The 14599-nt window shown below is 32.5% G+C and overlaps 1 protein-coding gene across 8 annotated transcripts in view; it reads right to left on the bottom strand.

Annotated features, from left to right (window-relative positions):
* FNDC3A (fibronectin type III domain containing 3A) overlaps positions 1-14599 on the bottom strand; it is a 176373-nt gene that overhangs the window by 62764 nt on the left and 99010 nt on the right. For all 8 annotated transcript variants that reach the window (XM_031961942.1, XM_031961940.1, XM_031961941.1 and 5 more), the window contains one exon: positions 6023-6099. In XM_031961942.1, coding sequence (XP_031817802.1) covers positions 6023-6099 — 77 coding nt within the window. The remainder of the gene's footprint in view (positions 1-6022; positions 6100-14599) is intronic.

Here is a 14599-nt window from a genome sequence, read left to right as displayed (position 1 = left end):
TTTTTATAAGATTTTGAGTTCCAATATTTTTCTCTCTCTCCAAGACAACAAGCAATCTGATACAGGTAAAATAATACCTGTATTATTTTATAATAATAATAATGATACATGTAAAATATATGTAAAATGTATATTAAATAATAATATAATAATGATACATGTAAAATAATTTTAAACATATTTCCATAACAGTCATGCTGTGAAAAAAAAATCAGAAAAAGGAAAAACTATGACAAAGAAGCAAACAAAAATGAAATGTGAAAACAGTATGCTTCTATCTACATTTAGTAGTCCCCATAGTTTTTTCTTTGGATACAGATAGAATTTTCCACCTTAAGTCTAATGGAATTATCTTGCACTGATGAATTATGAGAAGAACTAAGTTTATCACAGTTGATCACATAATCTTGCTGTTACTGTACACAATGTTCTCCAGGTTTTACTTACTTTACTAGCCATCAGTTCATCTAAATCTTTCCAGGCTTTTCTGAAATCAGTTTGTTCATCATTTCTTATAGAACAAGAAAATTCCATTATATTCTTATACCATAACTTATTACTGATAGATATCCACTCAATTTTCAATTCCTTGCATAACCACATATGCTTCTTAATGAAGTTTTCACAGAAATAGAATGACAAAAAATGACAAAAAAAAAAAACCCAAACCCAAACAAACATTAGATAATACATACTTTTAAAGCTTGCACACTTGATCAATTATGCTTACTTCAGGATTTCATCTTGGAAGTTTACTGGTTAAAAATTTTAATTGTGAACTTACTTCCTATGCTTCTCCTTCTCAATTAAAATTATCTTTAATCTAAATTTTGAGGTGAATTTTGGAGACTTTAGGTATGCATTATATTAGGAATAGAACAACAAAAATAAAGATTCCTTTCAATGAATTCATTTGTCTTATGTGAAATATAAATATGATCAAGAAATAGAAAATTGTTTCTTGCCAGCAGATGAGATCAGATCAATCTATAGAGCACATGCACAAGAAAAGGCCATTTGAGTACAGAGGGTAAAGTGCTATTTACAGGCAAAGTCCATTAAGATGGTTTTCATAAGAATTCCAGTTTGTAGCTAGATAAAATTTAAGATAAGAGTATAACATACATACACTGACAACTCTATAACCTCTTTAGAGTATTAGAGGGGACCAACGTATATCAAAATATTCGTAGTAGTACCTTTTGTGGTGGCAAGAAAAAAATACAGACAAAATGGATGCTCATTCATATGAGAAAAGCTATAAAAGTCTAGTATATTAATATAAAGGGAAACCTGTGAGCAGTTACTTATTTAGCACTTTCTATGTATCAGGTATTGTGCTAAGTACATGTTGTGCAGTAGAAAACTATGAATTTAAGGCATTCTGAGAATGTATTTCTATGAATTAAGGAGGGCAAACAGAAATAAATATAACCAGAAAGACAATATTCTAAAAGAAGAGATAACTAAAAGGAATTCAAACTCTAAGCAACTGGAAAAATAGCAACAGTTATCATGGTCCTGGAGAATAGTTAATGAAACAAATTTATTTCTTTCCCAAAAAGAGGTGGAACACTATCTTTTAGTGCCTATCTTTCCCTTTTGTTGGGGAGATGATTGGAGCTCCACAAAATGACTGATAGGGGAAAAAAAGGCTCCAAATAAAACTTTTTCTTTCTTTCTTTCTTTTTTTTGGGGGGAGGGGGAGAAAAATGCAATTAAAAACATTTTTAATCAAATTTATTTTATTTGAAAAAACATAATAAGAAAAAAGAAAAATAGAAAAGCAACACAAACAAAATGCAACAAAAGAGAATATTATGTGCCAGTAGATTATCAGGCAGGATTCAAAATATATAGCAAATACCAATTTTAGAAATTATATGTATTAGAAGAGATTATATTCATGAGTGTCCATCTTTTCTTTATTTCCTTATGAATTGTTCTTTTGTTCTCTGCTATGCAACTTATTTGCTTTATTCTTTTTTCCCCTTTTTTATTCCCTTACTCCACCCCCAAGTAGGCTATAGTTAAGAAAGGATATATTTATATACACACACATACATATCATCTTCCTTTCACTCCCCTCACCACCCCTAAGCAAGCGACAATTAAGATTATTTATATATACATATGTAGATATATACATACATATACAAAGTCACCCAAACACATACCATCCCACATACACACATTTCTTTCCTATCCTTGCCTAACTCTTCCATTAAATTCTACTCCTTAACTTGCCCTGAATGAGGAAAAAATGGATATTTGATGCACTTTCAAATTTATCAAAATTTAACATGTAAGAGCCCATACGAAAGGCCAGTTTTAAAGAACTTAACATGGACAAATCGTTTATTTTTTTCATATGGGGAAAATGTGTACTTAATATTTAAGATTTACATTAACAATAGGGTAAGCTCAAAAGAAAGACTGGCAGAGTAAAAGTAAAAATAGTAATCATATTACACAAATGAGGTGCAGACAAAATATAGACACAGAGCCATTAGAGGGGGAAGGAGAGCTCATAATTCTGAAAACCTACTTACATGGGTTATAGGTTCAATAGACAATAATATATATATATAATATATATATATTTTAATACTATATATATATATATATTAATACTATATATATTTTAAATACTAAAGTGTCTTACCCCTTCTTCCCTGCTTCCCTATTTCTATAATATCTTTCAGTGGTGCAGTTCTTTCTTCTTTGCCAATTCATTTTTTAAAAGTAAAAGGTATTAGTTGTAAATGCCTCTAATCATGGAAGGGGGGTCCAGTTCCTCAAACTCCCCTTCAGCTTCCCCTTCTGACCAGGAATCCCAAACCATGAGCTCCACCTGTCTGCAAGTGCCCTCAGCCAGCACTGCTCTTGCCCCACAGCCACTGCACTCACCAGGTGCTGGACCTCCTGTTCCCAATAAGCCAAAATTCCCTCAGTCTTCCTAGACTCAAACCCCAACTAGATGAACAGTCCAGGGGTGAAAATCTCTGTGGTTCCTGCAGAGGCTCCAGCCACACCCAGTCAGCCTGAGGGGTCCCCACTGGGCGTTTCTGAGGAGTTTACTAGGAGGTGTCTGCACTTCACACAAGTTAATTCCTAGCCTGGTAGCTTTCTGAGAATCTTCTTGGGTTGTATCAGGAGATCCCTGTTCTGCCCCAAGTTTTCTTGATTTTTCACCAATCTGTGTTTGCTCTGAGGTACAAATTTATTCTATTGGTAAGGAAAAATTAGGAGAGCTTGAAATTTACCAACCTATTTCACCATCTTACCAGATTCTTCCCCAGCCTCTTCTCTTTCATAAACTTGTTTATATTCTCTTAAAGCTCCTGAGACAATTACTACATGCCTCTAGCTGGCCCCCCACCTTTACAATTTTCTTCAATAATTCTTCCCACCTAATGCCTCCAACTTAAACTCTTTTACTTTCAAAATCAAAGACACAAAGGAGAGAAAATAATCAGTCAACAAGTAATTATCTATTATATACTAGACACTGTATTGGGGATAAAAATTAAGTAGTTGCTACCTTAAAAGGACCACTGGGATAAACTTGCAAACATAGAAATTAACATATAGTAATTTAGGGAGGGAAAAGCTGGGAAGATTCAGGAAAAGATTATTCTTGAACTTATTTTCTTGAAATAAAATAAGGATTTTACAAAGTACAAATGAATAGGAAGTGGTTTTTTGGCATATGGGACAGGTTCAAAAGCAACAAGATAGGTAATGGAATATAGTAGATTTATTTTGGTTATGACACATAATGCATAATAGAGAGTGATAGGCATTAAATCTGGAATGATAAGGGAGATTTGATCCTAAAGACAACATGGAAGCATGAGAACTTTTAAACAAGTATTTCTGATACTCTGGAGGATAGATGAGAAAGGGGAAAGACTTCAAGCCCGGTGGCTACAGGAGGCTGTTGTACTGTCCTGACCAAAGATGATAAGGGTCAGAATTAGTATTGTGGTATGAGTGGAAACAAGGGATGTGTCAGAGAAATGTAATCTTAATCATTTTCACTTGTGTTCCAGGTTCAAATTATGAGTTAATCTTTCTCCTAGTCAATCATAATCCTATTGGTCCCCTTAATCTTATTTTTTCCAGTTTTCTCCAGGGCCAGTCTTCTCTTCCTCTCTCCCTCTTCCTCTTTCTTTTTCAGTTTTATCAAAAAAAAATTTTTAACACTATTTTTTCTAATTATACATAGACAAATTTTTAATATTCATTAAAAATTTTTGAATTTCAAATTTTCTTCTACTCCTCCTTCCCTTTCCCTTTCCTAAAAAGGTAAGTAATTTGATGAAAGTTATGTATGTGCAATTATGTAAAGCATATGTGTATATTAGTCATTTTGTGAAAGTAGAAAGAGACCAAAAGAAAAAACAAACAAAAAAATAAAGTGAAAATAATAAGCTTCAATTTGCTTTCAGATTCTATCAGTTCTTTCTCTGGATAAGAGTATTTTTCCCCATGAGACCTTTGGAATTATCTTAATCATTGTTCTGTTGAAAATATTCAAGTCACTGATAGTTCTTCATTGTACAATATTGTTATTGTGTACAATGTTCGGTTCTGCTTACTTCACTTTATATTAGTTCATCTAAGTCCAAGTTTTTCTGAGCGCATGCTGCTTGTTATTTCTTAAAGCACAAAAGTATGCTACTCCCAAATGATGGACATCCTCTCGATTTCCAATTCTTTTCTGGTTCAGAGAATACAAACAATTTAATGACTGTTCCAAACTGCTTTCAAGAGTAGTCTTCAAAGTTACTAAACTATGATAATAGTTTTACCATGATTATTACTGTTGATTATTATCAATCATTTATATATTACTTGCTATTTGCCAAACGTGTGCTAACTGCTTTACAATTATCTTATTTGATCCACAAATAATGTATCAGTGTACTTGTCTTTGTGCAGTTCTACCTGGACAATAAACTTACTATTTCTATCTTTTGTAATATTTGCCAGTTTACAGGGAACAAAGTGAAACTATTTGCATTTTTCTTGCTATTAATAATCTGAGGCAATATCTAAAATATCAATTTTTATGTGCAGAAGAACAAAAACAGTGTTTGCGAATTGTCTTTTTTTTTTTAATTACTTAACAATTCCTTATAATAATTACATCAAAATTATATTCATTTCCAAATAAATGTGTTTGCCTTACTGGAGAAACACTATTTTAAAACACTACATTATTTTAAAATATATACAAACTTATTAGTGGGGAAAAAATACAAATTCACTGTCTGACATTACAAGGAGTCAAAAAAATAGTACTAAGTTTTAAGAATTAAGTTTTCAGAGTTTCAGAGTTTCAGAGACAAGAAGGTGATCAGTCTCAATAACCACATTTTAGCCTTTTCATAACAAAATAGGAAAATTTATAAAACAAAAACCTTAATATTTAAAAAAATCATATTAAAGCATATATCACAGATTGGACAGTTGATTATTTTAAGGATATTCAGTTTTTTCTTCAATACATTAAATAAAAACCATCTAGCATGAAAAAACTCTGAAATGGTCTGAGAAGATTTTTCTTCCTTGGTATAGTATTAAAATCTAGTATTAACCTTGGGCAAAAGATTGGAAAACAAATGAACAACAGAGGTACAGTTTATTCATTTATTATTAAAGATAATAACATAATATTTGAAAACCAACATTCACAATCATCTTCTTCCTAAATGTTAAAATCAAATGAATAATGTTTTCAGGGAGGAAAAACATATCTTAAAACAAGTGTATTAAATAATGCTTATTATAAAATTATAGATTTAGAATTGGAAGGAACCTTAGAGGTCAAGTGGACCAAAATGAGGTCCAGAGATAGTAGCTGACTTGTCCAATGTCATCCAAATAACAGCTAACATGATTTAATAAACTAACATTTTTTTCAATAGACACAAAGTTAAAGCAAAGGTTTTTTTTCCATGACTACTGTGTATGTGTATGTATGTGTGTGTATGTAGAAATGTAATGTCCTTACCTGTGGAGCATATCCAGGAGGCACATAAATAGGAGGCACTGAACCATTTGGGGACATCATTGGAACCTGAGCAGGACCTATATAGGTTACAAAAATATTATTTCAACATTATATTTTTAAACAAATTGAAGACTTAAACAGTTTAAAGTATGTTAATAACACTAACTATACCAAAATATAAAGAAAAACATCTAAATAGGATAAGAATACCTAAAATGACTATTAAAAGGGATTAACCTAATTATTATGTATAACTCATCACAAAAGTAAACTCTGGGATGTGATTATACAGTGGCTCCCTTTTGGCTGGAAAAAAAAGAAACTTTAATTATTTATGCTTGGTTTTAACTGACTCTTTAGAAAATTTCTCCTACGTTTGACTATAAAATTATATAAACAATCTGATTTCTACACTGACCATAGGGCTGCCTTTTTGGTTGTTGAAAAAGTGTTTATATTAGTGTTTGTTTTGGGGTCAGAGTTTTGGGAGCAGAATAAAGCCAGGTAGATGACAAAAAAAAGGTAGCAAAAACAGAAGCAGAATGAAATGCAAAAAAAATCAGCAGGATTGATTTAAGCCATAGAACACTAAGTAGTTTTGGAACCCTCTTTATGTGTCAGGCCCAAAGGATAATGGTAATAATGAGGTCTGTACACAGTAATTGCTTTCTATAGGATCTAGGTGATCTTTTCATAGAAAAGATAGCTAAATGCTCATATATTTTGCTCAAGTTCTTTCATATCAAGTCTTATCTAGAAATGCATAAAACAAAAATAGTTTTATTTTATAATTGTTTTATTTTATTTTGCAATTTTACAGTGATTTATACTTTCTGGCATACTTTTAAAATATATTACTTCTTGGTACAATCCCCATCCTGGATCATTGCATTGTTGTGAAGGAGGGCCTGCTTATATAGCTCAATGAAAGTATGAGTTATACTGGGCAGGATTACCCAAGGTGAGACAGGTCAGAATGAAGAGTCTGACAAAAAAAGGCAAGGGCAAAGCACTCCATTGTCTTTTCCCAAAAAAGTCAATGGACAATACACTAAAATGATAAAAGAAATGACAGGGAATGATATGGGAAAGATGAGCTCCTCACATCAATATAATATTGGGGAAGAATAGAAGGCAACTACAAGTAGCTATGAAGCAATTATGAAAGAGCTGGACCAAAATGAAAATGAAACTCAGATATGAATGCAACTGATGAGGAACTATGAAACACTGCATAGAAATTTAAAAATAAAGGAATGGGTGAATTTAATTCAGATAATCTTTATCTATACCTATTCTTTGCAAGAAATTCTTGCAAAGAATTCTTTGCAAGAAATAGAATAGATCTCACACTGAGAAAAGCAGTACTAGAGTATGACAGAATGTTATATGTTCAAATCTAGGACAAACCATTTAACATCACAGTAATACAATTCTATGTTCCAATGCCAGAAGTCAAAAGTGACCAATTCTGTGGGAGAGCTACAACATCTCCTGGAAATAATACTCCAAAACTAAGTCACATTCATCATAAGGGATTGGAATGTTAAAGCAAGAAATCCAAAGATAATTGGAGTAACAGGCAAGTTAAGTCTTGGGATACAAAATAAAGTAGGAAGAGTTTTGTCAAGATGCTTTGTTGGTTTTTTTTTTCAACAACTGAAAAGATGATTCTCCATGTGGATATTACCATATGGTCAATGTAGCAATCAGACTATTTATATACTTTGCAGTCAAAGGTGGAAGAAACTCTCTATACAGTCAGTTAAAACAAGGCCTGGAGGTGACTCATGGCTTCTTGTTGCAAATTCAGACTAAAACTGAAGAAAATAATGAAAACCATAAGACTACAAGTTATAATCTAAGTAAAACTTCTTATGAATATGAAGTGGTAGTGATGAATATTCAGGAAGCAGTAACAAAAAAAACATTCCAAAGAAAAAGAGCAAGAAAGCAAAATGGCTTTTATGATGAGGTTTACAAATAGCTGAGGAAAGGAAAGATAAAGATAAAGGAGAAAATGAAAGATATAAACAACTGAATGCAGAATTCTGGAAAATAGCAAAAAATTTTCTTAAATACACAAAGTAAAGAAATAGAAGAAAAATAATTTTTTTTCTTCTTTAAGAGATCTTAAGGAAAAATCATAGCTATCAAAGGAATGTTTGTGCAAAAGTGGTAAAGTTAAAGGTCAAAAATGGTAGGGATTTTTACAGAAGCAGAAGAAATTAAGAGGAGGTGGCCATAATACACAAAAGTACTATGTAAGATAATCTTAACATCACAGATAACCATGATGATATGGTTATTGATCTAGAGCTATTTAAGTTGAAGAATTAACTCAATTTGGCTTTAGGAAGCATTAACAGGAAAGTTAGTATAGATTATAATTCCAATTGATCTGTGAAAGTACTGCACTTCTGGGATTCTGGGAAAGATGATGGAGTAGGTTGGTAATTTCAAACTCTCCTGATTTCCTTCACAAATAGAACAAATTTGTGCCTCAGGGAGAACATAGAAAGGAGAAAAATCAGAAAAACTTGAGCAGAATAGGGGTTTCCTGGTACAATCCAAGAAGATTATCAGAATGCCACCAGGCTAGGGATTAATTTGTGTGAAGTGCAGACACCTCCTAGTAAGCTCCTCAGAAACACCCAGTGGGGACCCCTCAGGCTGGTTGGGTGTGGCTGAAACCTCTGCAGGAACCACAGAGATTTTCCTCTCTGGACTGTTTATCTAGTTGGGGTTTGAGTTTAGGAAGACTGAGGGAACTTTGGCTTACTAGGAACAGGAGGTCCAGCACCTGGTGAGTGCAGTGGCTGTGGGCCAAGGGCATTGCTGGGTGTGGGCACTTGCAGATGGGTGGAGCTCATGGTTTGAATTCCAGATTAGAGGGGAGAGCTGAAGGGAGGTTGGAGGCACCAGCCCCCCACCCCCCATGATTAGAGGTGCTTACACTAATACCTCTTATTTAAAAAAACGAATCAACAAAAAAGAACCCCACCATTGAAAGATATTATGGTGTAATGTCGGAGAGATTAGAGAGTTTTAATATTTTATTTGAAAGGGAGAGATTTACTGGGACCAAATGGATCCATGGCTTGGTCCCAGGGCTGAATGAGACTATCATATCCAAGAATCCAGCAGTGAATGAGTTCTCAGTGACATATACATATGCACATAGCTCCAAGCTACCAGGGGTAAACCCAGGCAGGGGCAGAGTCAGAGCACTGAGAGTTGGAAAGGACTATCAATCAGGTTCTGACATTCTGATAAACTGGGATCAAGAAGAACAATGGCACGATGGGGGTAGGTACCACACATTCTGATAAGTAGGGAAGATCTGGGGTCATGATGTCTAAGATAGAAAGTCTTTCTCCTTATTTGGATCATGATGATTAGGAGGGGGGATATTGCAACCAGGCAGAACAATTCAGGGAAATTGAGGTAGAACAGTAAAAGGGAACTGTGGCACAACAATGGGAACAGGGAAACAAGGAAGAAGGGGTTCATCTTCAGAGTAGGACATTTTAGTGTGTGTGTGTATATATATATGTATATATATGTATATGTATATGTATATGTATATGTATATGTATATGTATATGTATATGTATATGCTTCTACCCCAAAGAATAATGTGAAATGGCTCCCTTCCCAGAGAGAATCTATACAAGAATTCAAAAAAGACTTTAAAAATAAAATGAGAGGCACTGAGGAAAAACTAAAAGACTTAAAGCAAACTAAAATAAAAACCATCAAAGAAAAATAGGAAGCTTATGGGGAAAAGTTAACCAACTAGAAAAGGAGATAAAGAGTCTCAAAGATGAAAATAATTCTTTGAAAATTAGAATTGGACAAGGGCAAGACAGTGAAGTTATGAGAGACCAAGAAATAACAATATAAAGGAGAAAATAGAACAGAGACTGTGAAACATCTTAAATGAAAAATGACAGATCTGGAGAACAAATCAAGAGAAATCATAAGAATAATTGGACTGCCAGAAAGTTGTGACCAAAAAGAGAACTTTGCCACAATGATACAGAAAATAATCCAAGAAAATTGTTCTGGACTAAGAGAATGAGGGGAAAGAGGAAATAGAAAAAAAATTCACCAATCACCACCTCAAAAAGATTCTTTCTGGAAAATACACAGGTACATTTAATAGCCAAATTTCAAAACCCCCCAAATCAAAGAGAAAATTTTGCAACAAACAAGAAATAAGCAATTCAAATATGCTAGAGCTATAATTACAACTGTATAAGACTTATCAGCAGCTATAATAAAAGACCACAGGTCCTGGAACCACAAGCAAAAGAACTCGGCCTATAGCCAAAAATATCATATCCTGCAAAATTATATATAATTTAATGAACATGCAGATTTTTAGGACTTTCTATCAACCAAACCCCAGCTTAACAGAAAATTTAACATATAAGAGCCAACATGAAGAGACAATTTATCTCTTAACATGGACAAATTGTTTAAATATAGACAAATTGCCTTTTTTTTTAATATAGGAAATGTATACTTTGTTTAAGATTCACATCAACAATAGGGTAGCTCAAAAGGAAGACTGTCAGAGTAAAGGTAAAAATAGTAATCATATACAAATGAGGTGCAGAGAAAGAATAGACACAAAGGCATTAGAGGGGGGAGGAGGGCTCATAATTTTGAAAACCTACTCACATGGGTTATGGGTTCAATAGGCAATACTATATATATGCCATGAAGGATATAGCACCCTCCAAAATCTATAAAGAAATAAGGGGGGGGAGGGGAGGAGGGAAGAATGGCAGGGAAGAATCCCTAGATGGGGGGAGGTTAAGTAATAGTAAGGCAAATTATAGAGCAGAATTTAATGAAAGCAGCAGCAGGAATAGGAAAAACATGTATGTGGGGTGTGTGTGGGGGTGTGTGTGTTTGTGTGTGTATGAGATTGTATATATATACATATATCTACATATGTATATATAAATACATTTTCTTAATTGTAGCTTGCTTGGAGGATAGTTGAAGGGAATGAAAGAAAGAAAAAAAGATAAAGCAAATAAAGTATATAGCAGAGAACAAAAGAATAATTTACCAGGAAGAAAAAAATAGACATTCATGAATATAATTTCTTTTACTCACATATATACTTTCTTGATTTGGAAATTTGTTGTTATATATTTTGAATCCTCATGTTCTGCTGGGCACATGTCAATGTTCTCATTTGTTTTCCTTTATTCTGTTTTGCATTTTTCTGTTTTTCTTATTGTTTTTTCAAAGAAAATAAATTTAAAAGGGGGAGGAGGGTGCAGCTAGATGGTGCACTGAATAGACCATGGTCTTGAAGTCAGGATGACTTGAGTTCAAATCCAGCCACAAACACTACAACCTAGCTGTGTGAAATGGGCAAGTCATTTATCCTCAATTGCTTGGACAGGGGGAAGACTAGATAAGAAATGAGGCAAAAAATAGCCTGTTTTTTTTTTTTTAACCTAGTTAAAAAACATCAACATGGGAGGAGAAATCCAGAAGGTTTCTGGCCAAAAGAGAAGCAATTACTATTTACATCCACATTTACAGAATCATATCCATCAAAGTCTTATTAATGTGTACAACATTAACCTCAATCTGTAAGCAGATATTCCTCATTGTCAAATTCAAGGGTCTATTCACTTTTGGAATTCTGGATGAATGAGGTTTATATCTGAAAAAATAATATATCTGAACAAGTGTTCATATATACCTAAGAAGGAGCTTCTCCAAATAAATAGTAGTATTATGGGCTGCCCTTCTCGTTCTTAACAAAGTCAGTACATGGTGGTGATGCTGCTGTCGATGATTTCTGAACTCCTAGGAAAAAACACTAAAAGTAATGCTGACTTTATGCTTTTATTAGGTTTTTCCTGGGAGTTCAGAAATCATCAACAGCATCATCATCACCAATGTGGTTGGCATGATCAACATCATCATATTTTATATTTCATAAAAGACTTTCATTGACATTTAAGTTCAGCAAAATCCTTATAATTACTGTAGGCTTGCTATGGATGTAGATTTTAATAGATACTAATTGATGATATTCAAATGAATATGTGAAGTATAAGTTGCTTTTTTTAATGTTTTTTTAAATAGTTTCAGCATCTGTCAAATCAAGTGACCTTAGTGGATCATTATTTCCAACTATTACAACTAAAAGAAAATATTTCTTTTATTTTTCCCCTTCTTTTTATCATCTGATCAATGTTTTGAATTCCTATTATAGGCTTCAATAAGTGTTTTTACTTTTCAAATGATAAATAAAATTAACCATGTGGAATGATCATTCTGACAAATCGATGCATCCTTAAATAAATCTATCTTATTTGCATTTTGTTTATTATTAGAGTTGGTAATTATATAACCTATGGCTTCTTTTATTTATACAGAGAACTTTGTATTGGAAACTTTAACCTCACTTTTAGTAAATTAAGTATATTAGCTGCCTGTATTTCAATTATTCAAAATATTTCAATCATATCTCATAGTTAAAAAATAAAAGCTTGCCAAAATTATTTTGCATTGTAGTACAAATGCTTATCATTGAGCAATTTTTAGACTCATGTCCAAATATATAACTTTTTCTTTAAAATCTATTTTCTTTCCTCCAAATTTTTTTTAAACACTGCTTATCTTTGTTATAAACTAAACATTAGGTAGAAATTTAAGTTCATTACATACCTATAATATTGTGTTTAGTATTTAATTCATTTATTTGTGATTTTTTTTCGCATGTGTACATGCGGGCATGCATGTGTATGATCAAATGCTGTGAATAAATTTGCATAACACTTAGTTGGGCTATCATAATATTCTATTGTATTTGAGCTTTGAATAATTATAATGACTATAGAAATCTAGTATTTATAAATCCAAAGACTTCAACTTCTGGGATAAGCACTCACTATTTGACAAAAATAGCTGGAAAAATTGGAAAATAGCAGAAACTAGGATTTACCAACACCAACATCCAAAACCAAGATAAAGTTGAAATGGATTCATGATTTAGACATAAAAGGTGATACTATAAACAAATTAGGAGAACAACAGTTCTGTAGAAGGAAGGAATTTATGGCCAAAGAACTAGAGAACATTATGAAATGCAAAATGGATAATTTTGATTATATTAAATTAAAAAGTTTTTGTACAAACAAACCCAATGCAGCCAAGATTAGAAGGGAAGCTGAAAACTGGGAAATATTTTTTATACCCAAGGGTTCTGATAAAGTCCTCATTTCTAAAATATAGAGAGAACCGACTCAAATTTGTGAGAATACAATACATTTTCCAATTGATAAATGGCCAAAGGATATGAACAGATAATTTTCAGATGAAGAAACTAAAGCCATTTCTAGTCATATGAAAAAATGTTCTAAATCACTATTGATTAGAGAAATGAAAATTAAGACAATGAGGGACCACCTCTCAGATTGACTAAGATGACAGGAAAAGAAAGATAATGATAAATGTTCAAGGGGATGTGGGAAAAAATTAGTTTGCATTATTTTGGAAAATAAAAAGCTGTTATTAAAAAACAAAATCTACATTCATACTGTATTTTCTGATATTAGAGTTTTGTTTATGACCACTCTTTCATCTATCCTGTACTATCTCTTAATCTTTCTCTTTCTATTACTTTATTAATTGTAATATATTTCTATACCAAAATTACTGTTACATCATGATATAATCTTTTTCGAATTTGTCAAATATGTTTATCTTTCTATGATTCTTTTGAATTTAGTGTTTACATTTCAGTTTCTATTTATTTCTGGCCCTTTCAGCAGGAAATTTTGAAGTCCTCCATTTCATTTAAGGTCTATTTCTCCCTACATAATTATTCTCAGCTTGGCCAGATAGGTTATTCTTTATTGTAAAGCATCATTTTTTGCTCCTCTTAAATACTGTATCAAAAGCACTCATTCTTAATGTTAGATACCTCACACTTTCTTCTATTCTCTCCCACTTCCACTTCGCCAATCTTTTAATTTTATTGTTATTTTCTTTAGAACTCATTGTTTTATATATGACCCATTCTAATTTTCAGGGAGTTCATTTCTTGAGTAAAGTGTCTCACTATTTGTTCTAAGTGTTATTTTTTTCTTGTCAATTCTTTATTCCTTAGCTATCATTTCCTTTAACATTATGTTTTGTATATTTTGTTTTTTTCCCCCCAGATACTCTCATAGCCCATATATAATTTCTATCTAATTAAGAATCTACTTTACACTTTTTATGGAACTACTCATTATTTCTAGTACTATCTACTAGGCTGCTCTGAGTTCGAGGTATTTCTTCACTGTATTTAGTTTTTCTTCTGTTTATTCATTTATTTAGCATAAAATTCTCATTTGAGGTTTAGGTCAGACTCTGTTTCCTTCTATAGTGCTAGATGGCATGGGCAGGCCCTATTTGATAATTTGATTGTGGTAGAAAAGTCTTGGCTTTGCCATCTGTGGGAATCATTGGGTTTTGGTAAAGTTTCCTGATAGTTCAAACTCAGGGTTTTAGCCAGAGACCTCCTAGTATAAGGTTAAAGCTGGAATTTAC

Source organism: Sarcophilus harrisii, chromosome 3, assembly GCF_902635505.1.
Source record: "Sarcophilus harrisii chromosome 3, mSarHar1.11, whole genome shotgun sequence".
Taxonomy (NCBI): domain Eukaryota; kingdom Metazoa; phylum Chordata; class Mammalia; order Dasyuromorphia; family Dasyuridae; genus Sarcophilus; species Sarcophilus harrisii.
This window is presented reverse-complemented; position numbering and strand designations above follow the sequence as displayed.